The sequence below is a fragment of the Rhamphochromis longiceps genome, linkage group LG12, assembly GCF_057381845.1.
Source record: "Rhamphochromis longiceps isolate RC_006_pf linkage group LG12, R_longiceps_female_GT1.1, whole genome shotgun sequence".
Taxonomy (NCBI): domain Eukaryota; kingdom Metazoa; phylum Chordata; class Actinopteri; order Cichliformes; family Cichlidae; genus Rhamphochromis; species Rhamphochromis longiceps.
The window spans coordinates 29136451-29157560 of NC_140568.1; the positions used below are offsets into that span (position 1 = coordinate 29136451).

General features: G+C 38.9%; 1 protein-coding gene across 2 annotated transcripts in view; it reads left to right on the forward strand.

Moving 5' to 3' along the window:
* The window catches only part of unc5ca (unc-5 netrin receptor Ca), a 187328-nt gene that overhangs the window by 153071 nt on the left and 13147 nt on the right, over nucleotides 1-21110 (forward strand). Inside the window, exons 6-12 of one of the 2 annotated variants that reach the window (XM_085425666.1) lie at nucleotides 623-790; nucleotides 1055-1219; nucleotides 6393-6449; nucleotides 13934-14125; nucleotides 18066-18283; nucleotides 19766-19901; nucleotides 20467-20554. In XM_085425666.1, the coding sequence (XP_085281792.1) occupies nucleotides 623-790; nucleotides 1055-1219; nucleotides 6393-6449; nucleotides 13934-14125; nucleotides 18066-18283; nucleotides 19766-19901; nucleotides 20467-20554 (1024 nt within the window). The remainder of the gene's footprint in view (nucleotides 1-622; nucleotides 791-1054; nucleotides 1220-6392; nucleotides 6450-13933; nucleotides 14126-18065; nucleotides 18284-19765; nucleotides 19902-20466; nucleotides 20555-21110) is intronic. The other variant, XM_085425667.1, reaches the window with a different exon arrangement.

Below are 21110 nucleotides of genomic sequence, written 5' to 3' on the forward strand. Positions count from 1 at the left end.
AATCATGCTGCAGTAGCTGCAGGCTACTTGAAGGGATGCAGATTGTCTGTGTAGTTTTGATGTTCAGGAAAATCCAGCTCTTTTGCTTAAATTTCAACTCAGCTTCCAGACACATGCAGCCTTCTCTAAGATAATTATTTCAGTTCAATAAAATGGCATTTTAAAATCACGGATTGCATCATCATCATTTTTTTTAAATTATCTCAGACAATCTACAACATATTCACTGATTCAAGTAGTCATAAAGATTGAGTTCAACTTATTTTATTGACTGTATCTGCATACAGTATTAAGCTATAGAAAGCTATAGAAATCTTCAGTCACTAAGGAAAATGTGCATTCCCCAGCTGGTTGGAGAGTGTATTTTCTCGAGGTTGCTGCACCACCTTAGCAACCAGTGGTTGCCAGCTAATCTCTAGGCCTGTGTGACTAGGCCCTTAGATTCCTATCGTTCCAAATCATGGTCAATATAATAGCGCCAAGCTCTGGGACACATGGATGAGTGGACCACAGATACCCAGAAACCCTTGCTAATATGGTATCTTCAAGAGGGTGGGCGTTACATAGTTAAGAAGTGGATAAAACACTGTATTCATTAAGGGACTGATCTCTGTTTCCGCAGTGAATGGGGGCTGGTCGACATGGACAGAGTGGTCTCCGTGTAACAGCCGTTGTGGAAGAGGTTTCCAGAAAAGAACCAGGAGCTGCACTAACCCTGCCCCTCTCAATGGAGGACTGCCTTGTGACGGACAGGCTATACACAAACTGCCCTGCACCACACTGTGCACTGGTATTCTGTTCTATTCAAGACTGTTTCATTTAGAATACTTCTTTCCATAATACATCCTGGCATATTGTATCTGTATACATTTGGGCAATTTTTTGTCCTGTGCTCAGCTTCTGCATTCAATTTCTGTCTTTTTATGTGTGTACTCTCCCATGCCACATTTTACAGTGTTTAGGAAATAATTGAATCCGTTATCTTCAGTCTCCTCCTTCTAAACCCTCTTTTTTTCCGTCTCTCATTCCCGTGGTCCCCATCCGTTCCCTCTAGTGGATGGTGTCTGGACAGATTGGAGCAAGTGGTCAGCCTGTGGAACAGAGTGTACACAGTGGAGGAGGAGGGAGTGCAACAATCCAGCTCCCAAGAATGGTGGAAAGGACTGCGAGGGTCTCGTCCTCCAGTCTCAAAACTGCACTGATGGACTCTGTATGCAAAGTAAGTGGATAAATAAGGTTCAGAAGCACTGACATATCTCTTCTAAATGCATTGTGTATCATATATTAAATATAGCTATGAACAATCAATAGGCCAAAATAAACAAATGTCTAGCAGTGTCTGGTTCAAATAACAATTGAATGTGCAGGAATCGACCCTAATTAGGCAGACCAATGAATGTTGACACATGGTCAGATTTTTAGCCTAAGGCAGAAGTCTTGGTGAGTGAAGTGTAACGTGACCATTACTGGGTTCATTTTGAAAATCATATCCATCCATTAAAAAAAAAAAATCATAGTTCCATATTTTATAGGTAAAATTAAGAATAGAAATACAATTGCAATATTCAACATAACTGCCTCTTTATTGTAGAAACTATAAACTGCAATTTATCAGGTATACTAGCACATTATATGTGCAAAGCTAAGTTAATGAAATTGATTCTCGAAGAACACTGAGAGATCTATGCTTGTTGTCACATATCACATCTTGCAATGAGCAATGAGTATGCCGATTCTAGCCAATGTCTTACAGTGTCTGTTTTTGAGACGAATTGATTTTACGGAGAGCTGACCTTTAATAAGCCAGGCCATTTGTTGTTGACAATGTGTTCAAAAACCTTTGCCCATGAACAGAAGCCAGAGTGAGTGAAGCTTAGGAAGACAATTAATGGCTTCATTTAAACCAGTCAAAATACCTGCTCTGTATACTGTTTTTAAGGCACATAGTAACACCAATATTTGGAGATTAAAAAAGATGACATAATGGGCAAATTATTTATTTTTATTTATTTTTATTTTTTTTATCTGCAGTCTCCTCAAAAAATTTATTCCTGATTTGGTTTAAACATATGTGGAAAAACTGTTTCTTACCTGTGCAGTTGGGCAGCTTCTCTTCATCAGTATTCTTTTTCCTTTTTCTTCATTACTTTCATCGCTTCCTTCATTTCACCATTCATCCTCCTATTCCTTACATTTATGTCAACATTTTAAGCCTTTTCCTCTCTGCCCCTCTAGTTTTATACCTTTGTCTGCTAGCTAGTGATTTGCTCCTTCTCAGCCCTCCACTTTCTGCCTTTGTGTGGAGATTTATGAGAGGGTTTTGAATGACTTTATTAACCTTCCACTTACCACTTTCATGTCCATTACCTCAGTCAAAAACACTTGCTTCACAAGGAAAGTAATGATAAATAATGATGTGGAACAATCATTGAAATCCTCCCCTCCCCCCCAACACTTCTGACATCATAAATCACAAATCTTAAAATTACATGAAAAACGTGGGCTGAGTCATAATCTTACAAGCAGCAGCAGCTTTTTTCCAAGATGGAGGCAATTTTGTTTGTTGATTTGTTAGAATGGCGTTTTTTACTCCATGTGCTCAGAGTAACTGGCAGACATGCATGTAACATACTACAGAGTGAGAGAGGGGCATGACAGTGTATAAATGTTCTGGAAAGGCAGACATACAGACTCATTTTCACATTTCAGTTCTCAGTTTTCTCAGCTGTGAAAATTATTTGTGGCTTATCGATAAAAATAGGGAGAATTATTCTGCTCGTCTTGAGTTGATTCACAAAAACGAAGTACTCTAAGAAACTTTAGAATTAACCTGATGATAAATACTGTAGATTGACAATGATATTGGACCAAACCAGCAGGTCATGGGGCCACTCAGCGACATGTGCATTTGAACACCAGAACTTTTCCTTCAAGTTTTTTTCTTAATTGTTTTCTTTTTAAGGAGAAAAGAGCCTCACCTGTTCAAAGCATGGTCTCAGCCCAGCGTACCATAGGTGTCCCAGGATACATCTAACTGTGATCGAGACAAGAGTTGCAAAAAAGGTTTAATTAAACTGTAGATTATAATCTGACTGTATGGGTTATGAACATACAAAATATCTGTTTGTAGCTTACTGCTGGGTAATTGGCTTAGGCTACTGTTACAGCTGGCTACGGTTCAGGAAATAGACTACCAATCAGAAAGTCAATGGTTCGATCCCTGGCTTCTTCAGTCCACATTTCAAAGCGTCCTTGGTTGGAGTACTGAACCCAAAATGAGCCCTAATGTCTCCGTCAGAGTGTGACTGTGTGCATGATAGTTAGAAAAGCACTTTAAAGCAGCATGGAATAAAGCACAGAGTGAATGTGACTTGTAGTAAAAACTGCCTTGAGTGCTCAGTTAGTGGAGAAATGTGCTATATTCAGCAAGTAGCAGTCCATTTACAGTCTGAGATAACACATATCTGGATTGCTAAACAGCAGTTCAGATGTGCCGTATTTACAGAAATTATACCTCAACTTTTATTCTTTTTTTCCCTGAATCACTTGGTTATGTTATGCATGTTCATGTTAACATAATGTCATCATCTTGCTGAATTTTATCATCAAAGTGTTTTTTAAACAAGTGAGCTTTTTATTGCAGGTTTTGATCATTTTAAATGTACTTAAATTTACTCTCACTGAAGCATTTCTGATTCTTTTCAGGGAAAATATATGTACTTTATCACTGAACACAAAAGCCTCCAGCTGGAGTTGTTACTTGCGCGAGCATCTTCTTTCAACAGCAAGAATGGAGGGAATAGTAGTGATGATTCAATAGATGGGCTATGCCATGAGCAATGGAATAATATGATATGATTCCCTAAAAAAAGCTTTGCAGTAGGCATAGTATTGACAAATCTTACTCTAGCTGCACCATGGTGCATTGTATACCCAACTCCAATCCATCTAAGAGATTCCCTGCAGCCTATAAGGTATGGCCCCAGAATATGGGATAAAACCAAGGGAAGTATAAGCTTAGGTTCATTTCCTGTAATTGATTTCCTGTCTTTAAAACGGCTGCTCAAAGATGGGTTTATGCCAGCACTAATGTTTCTACTGTTTTCTATGCATGAACGTGTATTAGAAGGAGATTCTGTATGCAAAGCATTTTTCAGATACTATATTTGTGGTATATTTGAAAGGCGTGGAGTGATTCCTGCTGGTTTATGAACGACAGCTCTTTTAAAATGTGGCCTTTAAGCAGCAGTTCATTAGTATGGCAGGGCAGTTCTTATTTGCTGCCTTTAAAGACTTCAAATTGTAACTCGGAGGTTTTCAGGTCTGATAATTTATTCTCAGTGATTGTGCTGGGGGTGCAGTATTTTAGATAGTGGTCTGTAATTGACTTGGTGCTCAACCATACTTTACTCTACACTCCCTCTTTTTCTCTTTCTCGGTCGCGTCTACCATCTCTTGCTTTCTTTTTTTTTATAAAGTTATTCAACCCTGAGAGGCATAAATCCATTTGACCTTACTTCTTTGCAGCATGGAGTGACTTCTCTTTGTTTTTGTTTGTTTCATTTTCTTTATCTCTAAGTTAGACGCATGCATGCCTGAGTGTTTGAGTCTTTCAGGGGTTTTGGAGCCGTTTGTGTTGTTTTATATGTTCTGGCCGTTTGACATTTCTCTGACACATTGATCAGGATTCTTGGAACGGATTCACTCAGACCTCCACTGTGCCATCCTTGAGTGCATAATATTTTACTCGCTGCCTGCTCTGTGAGCACACACATGTGTATGAATGCAGATGCTACTGTACTTAAAAGTACCCGGAGGCTCTGGCAGTTATGTAATCTAGTGTTTGGATAAAACACTCAGGTGTGGGTTGTATCACACAAAATGATGAGCAGTGTCAGCAAGTACAACACAGCATCAAACAACCCATCTCCCCATTGAGAGCCCTGTTCTTCCCCTTTGTGTTCCTTCTTATTGTGGCTACATTGTCTTATTGTTTCTAACCCAGCATGCTAGCTGTTTGCCGCTCCTTGTCTAAAAGCTTTGCCCTCATCCACTGTGCTGTTTTTTCTCTCCATCGTGCTCGTGTTGGGTCTTTCTGAATCATTTTAAGCTTCATTTTACACCCACCATATTTTCATTGTTATTATTTGTTTGAACAATTGCTTTATAATTGAAGTATGATACATTTTTATCACAGTGTGCTGCTGCTACTATAATCACTGATTCAGATGTTAATCATTGTGACATTTTGTTGCAGTCAACCAAATGCAGCCAGTTGCTTGTTGTCTTACGCCCATGCAAATTCAAGTATGAAACCTAAATTCCTGGGCTATGTAGCCCAGCCCACCTGTACAGCTAAAGCAAAACACCACATTAAGCCTGTCATTTGTCTTGCTGTTTGTTTATATGTGCTTGTCACCCCACTTAACCTCGCCAATGTTACTCGCTTTTTAGTGCTGAATCAGTGTTCCACGATCAGCTGGTCTGGCAAGAACCTTTTAAGCACACCATGTAGCTATGTTGGCTTTATCAATTATACACCAGCGCTTCAATTATACATCAGTACATGAGTGGTTTATCTGTGTCATAGACCTTCTGTCTGCCACAACTAAGTGAACCACTCAGAATGACACAGCAGTAACTGAATGCATCCAGGCTTCTTCATGATAAGATAAGAAAGATAAGATTTATTTTTTTAATCCCAAAAGTTTCAAAATTGTTGTGTTGCAGGAGACAGACACAGGGAAACAGTGTAACTTCTTATGAAATAAAAATGAAGACCTTATCGAGAAAAAATGCCACAGAAAGTTTTAAAAAAATGTACAGAAGGAGCTTAAAAAAGTAGAAAATACAAAAAAGTTAAGAGCAAATTAAATTAAAACCTATATATAATGTAATATGTAAAACATCTGTTCTTGTCGCAACAGAGCTGAAACAGATGTCAGACTAAAAGTGCTGCTGCCATTCAGCAAGCAATGCTGGTCACCCTGTTATAATCCATAGCATTCACCATAAGCACAAATATCTACGAATTCAAAGTAAATTCAAAGAGGAACATCAACAGAGGGGAACAAAATTCTCTTGATTGACGATAGCTAGCAGTTCCGTCTTTAGGCCACTTACATGTACCATAGCTCAGAGTACACCGATTTTCACAGCCGGTGCAGTCTTTCCACATTTCGTCTTACTGCTCAGATTTGTGTGAAGATCCTGATGCACAATGAAAGTCTCAATGTGGTCTGTATGTTTTCATTCAACCTCGATTTTAAAGAAAGAGCAAAAAAAAAGTCTAGCTCAAGGTCTGTGTCCTGTGATGTTGGTCTTATTTTGTTTTGTTTTTCTTTTCCCTTCATCCATCATTCCACCATCCCTTTTCTTTTTCCCATCCCAAGGTTCATTGTTTCAGAAGTCCACTGAGTCCAAAGAAAAGAATGAATTGGGAATTCCATGTAAGTCAATGTTTTCTGTTTTACCACCATCCATTTTTCTTTTGTCTTACTCATCTCAGTGTTTCTTTGATTGAGCATTGACCTTTGGCTCATGCTTTCTCTTTTATTGTTTCATGTCATTTTATATTACCGGATAAGAGCTCTGCTGATGTCTTACATCTGTTGCCTTGATGTACAATCAACTTGCTGTGCTTATCAAGGAAGTCTGAAAGCACAGTAAAGTCTACAGACAGCAGCATTAGCAGTTCTGAAATGTAACCCTGCTCTTAGACAAAGGAAATAGTGGTGGTATCTTTGTTTTGTTGCATACTGATCCCTATACAGATTTTACTTTACAGGTTTTAACTTACAGTTGTGTCCTCTACATTTCTTTCTGGGTGTGCATGTCAGTGTGTTTCCATCCTTTAAATTACAAGCAAATGCTGCAAAACTGTACTGATGTATAATTAAAATCTATCCTCGAAGGATGAGCAGTTCTAGCTATGGGCAGAGTTTTGATGCCATTGCAGTACATTTGAACTGAACCAGAAACAGTGGACAGATTCTACATACAACATCATACAAAAAAGTTAACCCACAGACTTAAGGTTATGGAATTATGCGTTGAAACATGGTGTCATGCTTTTATTTTGTGTAGCTTTACATTGTATTTGTCTTGTAATGGACATCTAGTTAGACATAACCAGCCTTCCACGATTGCAGGAGGTACCTCTTGCAAAGTCTACCCCATAACAGTGACAGTTTCCGTTCATTAACTCGATTCTTTCCTTTGTTTTGTCTTATAGCAGTGAATCGATTCAGCATCAGTTTACTTGACTCACAATTTGTGAGTTTGTTGCAGCGGTTGCCGTTTGGAGAGTAGCCAGCCAGCTTTGAATCATTGCCAAAGTAGGCAATTTGCCTTCGTTCTGAACACTTACTTTGTGTTTACAAGCTTATTGGCTCTCATAGAGCTCAGTGCGCTTCAGCTATGGACCCCGAACTAGTTCAGATTTTCAATCAGTTCTACTGAATTGACCCCTTCTCCTTTAGTGGTAATTTACAGGAGGGCACAAGATTACCTGGCAAGGGTATTACTATTTCAAGAGGTATGGGTGCTTCTTAATGAGTAATGAAAAGAATGAATAATGAATGAAAGGATTTAATAAATATATTAATCAGTTTTACTTGCTATCCTACTTCTTTATTCCACACTGCTTTTGATTTTCCGCCACCCTTTTCTTTCCATCTCACTTACTATTACTTATAGAACAACAGAATTTACTACACGATAATGAAGGAGACAGAAATTGAGAGGTGCAAGAGGCAAAAGGACCTCTGCCACTTGTTATTACTCTGCTTTTTACTTCTCATTGCAGGGGCTCTCGTTTTATCTTCAAAGCGATCTATGTGTTTCTCTTATGTGTTCTAATGACTCTCGTTCAGGCTCTGCTGCAGCAGTTTTATCCTACGGTGCTTTGTTAGATGACTAGTCCTAGATGGATCAAGACATGGAGAGAGCTAAAAATGAGACAAAAACAGTCATACCTCATTTAACAGATTGCTACAGTGTTTCATTCAAAAATGCAGGCAGGAACGTAAGCTGTGGGAAGCTTTGAGAGCCACTAATCACCAAACTGATCCTGCTTTCCCCGAGTATCCCCATATGGAAAAGAAATAGTAAAAACTTATATGTGATTACTCATGAAAGTGGCCACTTTCATGAGTAAATCATATAAGGATTACATGATTTACTCATGAAAGTAGCCACTTTCTCATTACTTTCATACATTGTTTTAGTAAGTATCCAAAACATACAAGTTTCATTATATAATTTTTCATGGGCTCTTATATCTGTTTTCACTGTTATATGCTTTTCATACAAGTTTCACATAAGACAGATACAAACTTTATAAGATTTATATATATCTTTTCCATATGGGTCATTCCAGTTGCAGCTTGATCATTTAATTTAATTTTTGACAGTTTTTTTTAATCCAGTTTATATTTCATAAGTATAGTTGTGCTGATACTGATGTGTCCTATTGCCCACAGTATATGAGTAATTTCTTTTTTGTTTTCTTTTTTATTCTTTTTTTGGGTTATTATCATTTTAGTTTCCCCTTCATAGTTATTTTAACTTGCCATAGCATCCAAGCCAAATAAGAGACTAAATAATTATGAACAGGTGCTGACATTTCTCTTTTCAAAACATCCTTCTCAGCCATTTTTCTCTGATTAGAAATCCAGTCCCAATAAAGCTGCTTTTCTCTGCTCTCTTATTAACAGGGTGTCACCACAACAGGTAGCTCTACTCTGTTTAATTTGGCTGATTTTTACGCTGGTCGCCCTTCCTGATGCAACTCCAAAAGAATCTCAGACTCCTCCTTGGTGAAACCTGGGCTTTTTTCCTTGTTAGGTGAATACATAAACCACTATACCAAGAAGCCATGGTTTAATAACTTACAGAGTAGATTTACCTTAACAACATCCGTCAGTCACACCTATGATAGGTTTCACAATGAAATCCCTTGTCATTCCTTATGGTTGCATTGCATTCACTGTTGACAGCTTCACAAGGGAGGACAGCTGATGGCTGATCAGCTCTTATCTCAGGGTGGTTCATAAATAGAGGCTGAAAAGCTCAAAAAGCAAATGTCAGCAAAATTATTATAATTTGAACGGCTTCATTATGCATTTGTATTGTACCTTGTTTGTTTTGTGAAAATGTGATTTAGCCATCGTGTGAAAAGAGAGATTGGTAGTATTTTATTATTCATAACTGTGGCCAGGATACACTGAGAGAGGTCATAATGTCCCATTCAGTTACACTTCATTAAATATCAGCAATTACACTGTGTTACAGGGTTAAAGAATGCATGAGCTCTAATGACTTTCCTTGCAAACTTTGTTGTAGTCATAGAATTACACCTTCTGGCTTTATTGCCTTTCAAGTGATTCCATATTTTATTTCTTGACACTTTTAACCATTAAGTTTTTTTCCCCAACCATTCTTGAAGCACAGACACATTTAGAAATGACTGCTCACTCTCTCTCACCCCCCCTTTCAATCACCCCTGACAGTTACTTAGAACAGATGCATCTGCCAGGAGTTGGTGTTGGTGTCCGCATGTTTGTGCCAAGCAAGATCAAAAAGGCAGTTGAATGAGTTTCAAGTAGTGATTGTCCACAGTTCTGCTTTGGATGCAGATCACAGAAAAGATAGAGATGACTTAATCTGAGTTATCCTTGTTTCCCCCTTCTTTAAATCCTCGCTGTGGCAGATTGGACAGACTCCGAGAATGACAAAAAGCTGGGCCAATTGATAGACAGTGATCCCTGCTGAGTGATGGTGGACCGGGGCTTCGTTCCGCTAGCCCATGTGTGTTATCGACTGCATGTAAAACTGAGTGTGTGTATAATTGCTCCAAATTCCTGGGTCTTCAGGTTTGTTCACATGTAAGCACGTGTAGTGTACAGTGCCAACACTGGCTGATGCATTTGGTTCCACACTACATGTCACTAAATCCTCAGAGATAAAGTCAGTTCAGCTGCAGCAGCTATGATGCAATGAGTCGCTCAAATCTTGCTCCCAAAACAAAAAAGCAACGTTGGCAAAATCACCTTGGCTTTGCAGCTAAGCCGCATTTGACATTACACACATACTGTGAGCACAAAACAAACATGTACAATTTAAGGTATAACTATTGTGCAAAACAACTACATAAGAGTAAAATATTTTACATTTTGTGCCATTCTTTAATAAAATCTAACATCAGAATCAAATACCGAGGTCCACCAAAGCATTACCAATTGGAAATACATTTGCAAAATGACACTTTTAGACCCCAAATGGGAGTTATGTCTCCACAATTCAACTGTATGAGCACACTAATGCCTCCTAAATTTGTACAAACCAAGCATTCCCACACCACTGTCAAATCTTTAACCACTTGCATGTATATCTGTTGTGTGTGCGTGTGTGTGGCCTATATATTATTATTAGTGTGTGCATGTGTGTGTCTCCTGACCTTTAGAAGATTCTGTCTTCTATAGAGAGGCTGTCAGGTAGCACTTGCCGGAACATCACAGATGAGGTGTTTAAATGTTTGTCTTCCTTCCCAGGTGATTTAGTCATTATTTAAGTCATTTCAGGTCTTTTTGTTGAAAGGTACATATTTTTAATCTAAATCCAATTTAGCTAGCCGTGCTGGTGATTGTGTTGAACATGAAACTGCTTGTCAGGTGCAGGGGAGGGGGTATCAGGTAAGGGAGAAAAGGTGCAGGAAATAGACATGTCCGTTTGTGCGTATCTGTCTATCCATTCACTGTGACCCATAAAAGTGAATATCGGTGTGCATCTATCAGTCCTTAGTCAGACTGCACTCTGTTCAGTTCCTTTTTTTAGTCACAATCATGTCAGAAAAGTGTGGCCTATTATGCAGTTAGTCAGACAACAAAAGAGCATCAGAATTACAGAAAAGGCAGTTTTCAGCCCAAGCAGCACTTTGTGTTTTATGTGAAAGCACAATGAAAATGAAAGACTAAAGAAAGAGATGCATACAGAGAGCTTAGACAACTTGAGTGCCCAAGAAAAGATACTGTGCATTAGTGCTTTTTTTCACATTTCTAAAATTGTCATTGTCACTGGGAGAGAACATGGGACACAATATGTATTTTATTACTTAGCTCAAATTTTTAAAAAGGTCTCATTTTTGATAAAGGTGTATTTTCACTCTTTTAAATGTCTTTTTTCATAAAAAAAAAAAAAGACACACTGGGGTTTTGAATAGTCTATGAAATAAGTGACAACTTTGGAATCAGTTCTGTTCATTTACTTTAAAAACGGTCGTCTTTGTATGAGTCTCACTAAGCACCATTTATAAGTGCAAGTTTGTCATATTGTGATGGTTATGTGTAAGTAGAAATAAAAAGACAAATCTAGGACAAAAAAGGGAACGAATAAAAAAAAAACCATTTGGTATCAAGCAGTTGTATGTAGGTTACTCAGGCAGGTGGAAGCTCTAATGGGACATGTTGTTTCATTCATCTACAAATCAAACAGATGGAAACAGAGGGAGTCAGAGAGAGGTGTGAGTTACTGAGGGAGCGAAAGATGTAAAGGGGACGGGATATAAACTGATAGAGAGTGAAGAAAGGCTTTTAAGTCCACTGAGATAAAACAAGTTACAGTCAGTGCATACACACAAACACACAGATGCACTCAAACATACATTTATATTTTGAGAACAGGGCTATAGCCTAGTTAAAGTGTTCCAAACCACTGTAGGAGACTGGGATAAGTGAGCTGAGAAGTGATGCTTCTTGAGGCTTTCTGACTTTGCATGTGCTGTGAAGTTCTAGACCTTCAACTTAAAGTAGACACAAGATAAAGTTTCTTTTAATAGATGGGGATGATGATGATCATAATTAAGATCAGGGAATTGGTACTTAAGAGGATTATCCAATTCTATTCCCCTTTGGCAATTGCAAGGACCTTGATAACAGGGCATCTTTACACAGCAAGGAAGTTGGGGCATCGGGGAATTTTCGACAGGCAACATCAGAATGAAAACTGGTAACTGCATGTCACAAAGCCTATTTGAGGTAGACTTTGAAGATTTAAAGGTGGTGCTCTGCGTCTGTGCTAAATCTGAAGAGCAGATATTTGGCAGCTATAGCAAACAGCCACAGTGCTGTAAATCTTGTCGTTAAACACAGATCGGAGGTTGTAAACGCAAATTATAGGAATGATTTTTTTCCCCTCTGCCACAGTGTGGCTTGTGTGACACACGAGGCGCGGTCTTTCCGAAGTCGATCTAGACAGCGGCATTCAGTCAGTGAGACCGTTCGTGTGGAGGCAGGAACGATGCTTTAGTCCACGGCAATATTGACTGATCTGCAGAAGGTTGTCTCTGTTAACTGATTCGTTGTGTTCTCTATAAATGGCAGGAGAAGGAAAAATAGCTACAAGTGACATATTCACGCTATAGGCTCACACCTAATGATGCAGTTTACTGTTATGTGAGGCAAAGTGAACGTCTCTACGTTCTGTTGTGAAATATTTTGTTTTAAAAATGATCAAAAGCATTACACTGCTTCTAGTGGGATGGTCAACATTGTGGTGTTTGCCAAAAAGGTCAGAATCATTTTTTTGTAATGAACAAAGTGCCCAGAGAGACCTTGTTCACATCTCTCTCGAACTTAACTTTTAAAAAAGGGGGAAAGCCTGACCCTCGTGTTCGGTTCTCGAGGGACACTAAAAGTGGCTCATAGCTCCCTCAAGTGGCAAGTGAGTAACCAGCAGCGTCACAGATGACCTCTCCTCTGTGAATATGTGCATCGTGTGTTAGCATGTGTAAGCGTGAATGTTTGTGTGCCACATTCTTTCATGCATAATCAAGTTCGTGCTTTATGAACTTGTTCTGATGCGACAACAGCAAATCCTTTAGCAAATGACTCAGGCTGTTTGTAGCTAAAAGCCTGTTATCTGCCTCTCAACTTTAAGGGTGGATTAAAAGCAGGATTCCTATACTTTTCAGTCTTCTTAATAGCTGCAGACAAATCCCCTCCCACCCGCTACACAGGACATGATTATGAGCAGTTCTTTAACAGTGAGAGTACACTAAGAGTTTCTCAGGCACTTTCATATTAAATATGTAGGCTTGTTTGTTTTGCTGCTTTGAAGTTCAAGTGCATTCCTACTTCCTTTGCCTGCTTTGCTGTTATCTCCTCTCCTCTGCTTCTTTCCTTTCCTCGCCATTTCACTGTCTTCTCTCTTCGCTCTCCTTTGACTTTATCAGCCAACCTCTTACTCTCCTTTCAGTTCATTTCTATTCACTTGCACTCTCCATATGTGTGTTCTGTCCACAGATTGCCTTTCCTTCCAATTACATCCTCATCTTCATCCCCAGCGATCTCGTTTCCTTTCATCCTTTTCTCATTTCTTCTCCTCTTAAGTGTGTCACATACCTTTTACCATCTGCATCAACCATCAGTTAAAAATTTAGATCCATCTTCTGCTTCAAGATGTGCCTCATGAATGACAGTTTAACCATTGTTCCAGCCAGAGTACAACTGAAAATGGCTGTTAGGACCCCCCTGTAAAATAATTAACAGCCTTATTAAGTTTCAAGAGTTGGTAATTTTCTTTTTTTTTTAATGAAAGGTGTCTTTGTCTGTGTAGACAAATTATTATATTACACGAGCTGGAGGGCTGTTTGAAAGGTTCAGTTGAAATGAAACCCATAGTACTTGTCCTTTGAGTCTGAATTGAAGTATGAGGTAAAAGTGAAACTGTCAAACACAAATTACGAATGACAGACTCATAAAAGTATTTTATTCCCTGTTAGCACCCTACTGCCCCACAAGTATTATCTAAGTTGTTTATAGCCACTTACATTTCTGATGTACAGTTTCTCCTAAGAAGGTATTTAAAGTATGAATGGGTCTTGATTCATCAGTACGTGTCTAACATGGTCTTCTTCTCTCTCGTCCCCCTCCAGCTGCCCCGAGCACAGATGATGTGGCGCTCTATGTGGGGATAGTGATCGCAGTGATTATGTGCCTGGTCATCTCCGTCATCGTGGCGCTCTTTGTCTATCGCAAGACGCACCGCGACTTTGACTCTGACATCATTGACACATCGGCACTAAATGGAGGCTTCCAGTCTGTTAATATCAAGACAGCCAGATCAGGTAATGAGCGTTTGACATTTGATTCTGAGGGGAAATACAGAAACTCTATACAGAATGTTTACAGTATATCTATCTATATATATTTATATGCATCCAACACAAGTTTAAAAGCAATTTTGTTCTTCTTCTCCAACGCAATGGTGTCTTTCTAAAGAAAAAAATGTATTACAATAAAGACAGTACAGCAAGTTCAATCATTTTCTTTATAAACCACCTTGAAGTGGTATTTAAATGCAGTGAAATTATTTAGCCTGTGCAGCTGCCTCAATGGTCCATCAATATTGGTATGACAGCAAAACAGAAACACTACAATGGTTGGAGACAGAATCAGGGTCAGCTGGAACTCTTTCAAGTTGACTTATGTGATTTACTTATTTATATTCACTGTATTACCCTTATAGATGGCAATCAGCACACCCTCAATGTCAAAACAAAAAGTTTTTCTATGTAAAGCTACAGATTTTGTCAAAGAAGGCTGGTGGCTTTGAAGAGAACTTTAGTTCCTCTCCAGACAGAGCTGTCTGTTTGGCAGGATAAAGAGGAAAAATCTATCTTGGTTGCTCCAAAATCCTGTTTCAGTCAGACTACATACAACCTTACTTCAAAATATCCCTGCTATGCTCACTTTAAACCGATTCTGAAGGCTACTCAGGCTAGTCGGATAATTGCTGTTAAGTAGGAACTTGACAGCAAGGGTCTGCCTACCTTGTGCTCTCTCAAAGAGAGCACTAGAAGTTGTCCTAGAGTATCACTATAGCCAATGATTGATACAATAGAGAGATAAATACACAGAGAGACTGATAGAAAACAACAGATATGACCATTTGTCAATTGAAATATTGTTGTGTGTCCCATCCACTTTAGAGCTTTGACACTAGTATCATTTTGTTTCATTTCTCTGCTTCCTCTGATGGTTTGGATTAATCTCTTTACACCTGACACTGCTCTCCTCCATCAAAGAGTCTCTCTCTGTCACTCTCATTCTGCTCTTCACTTTTTCCCCCTCGACCTTCATATCTGCACATTCAGTTCAATCATATTTCCTGTTTATCAGCATCCTCCTCCCTTCATCCCAGTCTCCATGTCTCTGTCTTCCCATAGCTATGTGACTCCAGCCACAACAGACACTCCCTCATGTTTATCTTCCTTTTAAAATGGAGCTATATTTCACTGTCTGCTGTCTGTATTGTCATTTCTTCCTCTCTGCACACGTCCACAGAGTTAAAAGCTTACTGGAAAAGCCAGGAAGAGGAAGGGAATTTGTATTAATCAGGTGTCAGTCCAAAGATGCCATTAGGTCGGATTATTCTTGTAGAAAGAAATGACATAAACACCTTGATTTAAAATCTCTTAACACAGACCTGCACAAACGCAGTAAAAGTTCGCCTACGTGAAGCGAGTAGATCCTACAGCCAAACATGTATTCATACATTTCCACAACTTTGAATGACACACTCTAAAAGAAACTAAGCAAACGCTCAGTCTGTTTTCATCATAGTCAGCTGCACTTTATGGTCTCCATATGAAAAGCATTTTTGAAAAGGGTTACATTTGCAAATATTTCAGGGTGTTCTTTAACGGTGTGTTCATTTGTGGCCGAACATTAACATTGAAACCATAGTGTGCATGATGAGGGTGTGCAGTGCTAACTGGTTAACAGTGAGCTAAAATGGTTGTGCATGACTGCGCATGTGTGTGTGGACAGGAGAGGAGTAAACTTGTTCCTATGTGTAGAGATAGTGTGACATTTTATCAGTAAAACATTAGGATGCATGTCACTCTGTGTTGAGGGACCATTTCCGATTACAATTAATGAAGAATTATGTCCCAGCGTGTTTCTCTCTCTCTCTCTGACTCTCTCTCTCTCTCGCTCTCTCTCTCTGGCTTTCTGTTAGTTGTTAATTAAATTTCAGCAGGGATGATTTGGCAGGAATACCCGCTGGCTTTAAGGGTAAACAGCCTGGTGATAGAGAAAGGAAGAGAGTGATAGGCAACAGATGTGTGTGTGTGTGTGTGCGCGTGTGTTCGTGCATACATGTTAGTGGTGGTGGTGGGGGGTGACAATGAAGGAAATTTAAAATTAGAATGGATGGACTCTTAGAGAGAACAACAGGTTTTCAGAGTCTGAGCCCAAAAAAATAATCGGGATTTGTTCCTTAATAGGTAACTGGTCTTCTTGTGATCTCAGTCCCAATTAAATCTTGAATATTTGCAGAATTTTCTGAGAGGGGTTTGTGTAGAAGTAAGCTCTGTTGTGCTTCTGCCCTTAGGGTAGCTTCTGTGCTTCTAACGTGGTTATAGCAAGATGGTTCTACAGAACTGTTACAGGGCTGCTCGAAGCACATTCACTTGAATGGCTTTGATGAAGTTTAAGTAAATGTCCGTCAGCAGAACTATCTAAAAGCACTGAGGCTAACATTCTAGCAGACAAAACATTGCTGTTACTGTGAGTGATATCAAAGCATTTGTAATTACTTAACTATTTATTTTATGATTAAAAAACAATAGGTCAGTACTGTATGGATCCTAAAGAAGCCATGCGTGAACCTGCTGTTGCTGTGGTGGTTATAGCTATAATTCAGTGTCTCATGCACTTTTATTACCATACAGTATTGATGTAGTGTGCATGAACCTTTTCACAATAAGCACAACAGGAAATCAACAGGAGAGCCTTACCTATCCTTCCCATGTATAGTGCATGTGGCACATGTTTATGGTGTGTGTATCAGTATGTGCTTTATAGTGTTCGTGTTGTTGGTACACAAGGCACATTTGCATGTGCGAGTGCTTTTGTAGTACCAACCTGTGACAATGCACTAGTGTTTTGTTTATGACAGTGCTTCTGTGTGTAAGTGGGCTGCTTGTTTGCTTGCAATACATCAAAAGAGTCAAGATTCCTCCATTAGCATACGTCAGCTGTGCCAGCTTAAGAAAGAGCAGGGTAAAAACTTCAGGATATACAAAGACTCTAACACGTTTTGCAGCCTCAGATCAAACTATACAAGTCAAAGGATAGGGTTTTTTTTTTATTCATTTGAATTTTACTGATTAGAAGTGACAGACTTCTAATTTTTTTAAATATAGTGTGTTAAACAGTTACTTTGTTTATGGGAGACTTTGTAACTTACTACATCTACAATGAAAGATGTAGTAAATCAGAAGCGTGTGATGACTAATGACATGAAAAACAAATGAGAGGCTCTGAATGTTATTTAAAGATCAAAGTGCCTTTGGCCTGAATTATGATTGAAATGACAGCATTCAGTGTATTTTCAAAAGTAACATAGTCTGATGATTTTAATAATGTCATAAAAAATTGTTCATATAGTGTATCATCACATAAATGTATATTATGTATTATACCTATTCCAAATAGTGGAAAATAGATACATGGATGAGTATTAACACAAGTTGAATGTCACTCTGTACGCACTAATGTTATTTCGGTTTGGAAGAAAGTAGACTCTGATGAGAGTTTTAAGAGCTTATAGCACAGCTTGAAACTGAACTGTTGTGTTGTGAGATAGTTTTGATAATACACATGTTTAACTCCTGGAGATTTGAGTGTTTTTTGAGGTGAAGTAGAAGTCTCTTGCTCTCTCTGTCTCTCTGTTCAGCAGCCATGACTAGTCCTTCATGCAGCCAGGTCATGCCCCCGTGTACAGCAATGTATTATCCCAGACACTGATAGCTTATCAGCAGCCTTGACTGACTCTTCTGCCTCCCCCTTTTTCCTTCTCACTGATCTTGCTACAACTTCTACACATCTGTCCCCAGCTTCACGCACGCACGCACACACACACACACACACACACACTGCACTATACAACACCATAGATTTACTTTATCTGGTCTGTCTTTTCCCTGAACTGCTCTGATATCATGTTGTAAATTCTCTCGTGCTTCTGTCTCTCTTCTTGTGTCAATTTTACCCCTCTAGCTGATTTACTGACTGCTCCGCCAGACTTAACAAATGCAGCTGCCATGTATCGGGGTCCAGTCTATGCTCTTCATGATGTTTCAGACAAAATTCCAATGACCAACTCTCCTCTCCTGGATCCTCTTCCCAACTTGAAGATCAAAGTGTACAACTCTTCTGGACTGGTCACACCTCAGGATGACCTCGGAGGAGACTTTACGTCTAAATTGTCTCCTAAGGTAGTGTTGCCCAACACTAATATCCTAGAGCTTGTATCTTTTTTTCTGCTTGAAAGCATTTTGTGTGATCACAGTAGGCTATTTCCTCCTGTCTGTATTTAATCTGCAAGAGCAGTGTGAGAGATTCTACAGCACAGCACAGCTGCGCATGTCTTCCCAGTCACATGAAGACACTACACACCATTAGTATACATGCGGCTAAGTGCCCCACTTTCCCTCCCTGCTCTGTCAAATACATGGCATGCATACTAGAGTCAGTTGTCACAAATACAGATGAAACCGCTCAGTTTCATCACAGCACCTGTCCTCAGGCAGTACGAGGGCTGAACTCTCCATCTTTGAACTCTACAGATCAGTTGCCACCTTTTGATGATTTTATCTGTTTCTTTTTTTTTTGTTTTTTTATAATTGATCACATGCTGTGTCTAATGACTGACCTTGCCAAGGTAATTTGTGGATTTTTTTATTATTTATTTTCTTTGTTTATAGTCTGATGTGTTCATCCTTAGTTTAGCGACGTTAGTTCTTCTCAACTTTGTGTGATGCTGGAGTAAAACAGTGAATATCAAATCCTTCATTTACATTTCACCCTGAGGTGATCATGCATCACCCCCGTCCCCAGGCAGATGGAGGTCTTACCTGTGGCATCATAATGAACAGAAAAGGAACTTATGCAAGTAAAAAGCATAATTGATCAATAAAGTCAAATTTTAGAAGAAAAGGGACCGATTACAGTTCCATTGTAATTCTTGTCCTGACAAAAATAAAAATGAGATTGACACAGTGAAACTTCTCTGGACTTTCATGAGATTTTTGCTTTTGCTTTTGCTTTTTCTTTGTTTTGTTTTTGCTTTAGGCTACATATTTAATGTGATCCGACGCGAAGTCTTTCAGAGGAATTCAATCCTTTAAACCGCATTGCATTCTTTTTCTCCTTATGCATTTTTGAACCTCATTCACCCTTATCGCTTTAAGCTTTTGCATATTGCTTTTATGCATAACGGTGGACAATGCCTGCCCACATAAAAGGTCTATTAAAAAAAGATACTTATTACATGGTTACTCTAACATTGTTTGCAGAAAGAGTCACGCATCTATTCATGTTCTTCTTGTTTAAAAGACGTGTAACAGAGCTTTCAAAAAGTAGTGTTTTCAAATGTGAATGTAGCTCTGCTGATTTGTAAGTGTGTACAGTGTGTATCTTCTTCCTGTGCTGCTGTGGGTTTTCTCTGGGAGCTTTGGTTTCCATCTACAGGCCTAGGACACGCATGTTAGCTTGAGCTCTTGGGTATGAGATAAACAAAACACTTAAAGTGCACAGGATAAAGCACTGTAAATGTTGCTGGTACTATAAAGTGCTTTGAGTGGCTGGTAAGACTAGAAGATAGTATATAAATGCCAGGCCAATTTGAATAGCATGTGTCATATACAATACTGTAATGTTTTGTTAATATCACTGTTACTGTTCTTTTATCAACATAGGTAACTCAGTCCCTGTTGGATAACAGTGACACCATGAACCTTCGCAATCAGAGCTTGGCCCGAACACGAGATCCTTCCTGTACTGCTCATGGATCCTTCAACAACCAAGGAGGACACCTCATTGTACCCAACTCTGGTAAACGTCCCACAAGTGTTTAACAGCAAAAATGGTTCCTGTGCAGTGACAAGACCGCAAACAGGGAGAGTTGTATCATTTTTCTTGCTGATTAGTAACAGTAATCAGTAACAGCGATCACAGTAAAGTTAAGAATATGTGGCAATGTTTGTTTTAGTGATTTATTCAGATATATTTCCTCTACTGGCCTCTGACTTCATTAGATACTTAAGCGTGTAAGTACCTTTGTTGATACTGTTGCGGTCAGATTCATATGATTTAGTGATGAACCAAGATTTCAAAGGAAAAAAAGAATAAAGGAAAGCAGCAGCTGTATTAAGGTAAAGATGTGTTGTGTGACCTGTTGATGAAAAGCAGCTTTCAAAGGCTGTGAAATATTGCATTGTAATGGAGTATTTAAGACAAGGTTTTACATGGGTTGCCTTTAAAAAGATTATCATTATGATTCATTACTTAATAAAGTGATGATGGGTTTCACATTCAGTAATTCAGTTGTGCATGGTGAAATTGATAAATCCAGTGATGAAACTCATTCATTCTGCTTCCTCTGTCCTTCCTCCTGCAGGAGTCAGTTTGTTGGTTCCAGCGGGTGCTGTTCCTCATGGCAGGGTGTATGAAATGTATGTGACTGTGCACAGGAAGGATAGCTTGAGGTAGGTTTTGTCTCTCTTTCCCCATTTTCTTTTCTTTTATGTGGCTGTTTCCTTTCAATTGTTCGCTGCTGTCCTTATTTTTCTCTTCATCTCTGCATCTCCCTCTGTGTCCTTTTTTTGTTGGTTTGTTTGTTTGTTTCCTTTGTCTGTACTTCTCTGCCTCTGCCCAGATCAGTGGCTTCTTGTAGCTGTTTGTATGGCGGTGTGAGGAAGCTTTCATAGTGTGACACAGACTTACAATCTATAAGAAAGAGGTCAGTTGGTGGCACAATGCATATTATAATACCAGAATTAGAGTTAAGTTAAGCAGCTTAAAATGGAATATTTGACACATTAATTACTACCGACTTAACATCCTAATCTGTACACTAATCCATTAAATTTACATTGTTAATCAGGTTTTGATTCAGGACTATATTTAAATGTAAGATTCATTACTTTGAAATATGCCAAACTACAGCAGACCGTTGTGCGACCAACTGATTGGTTTTAACTTCATGCTACATTATAAAGCCAAAGAACAGAGCTTTTGAAACCGTATGTAGAGAGATCACTG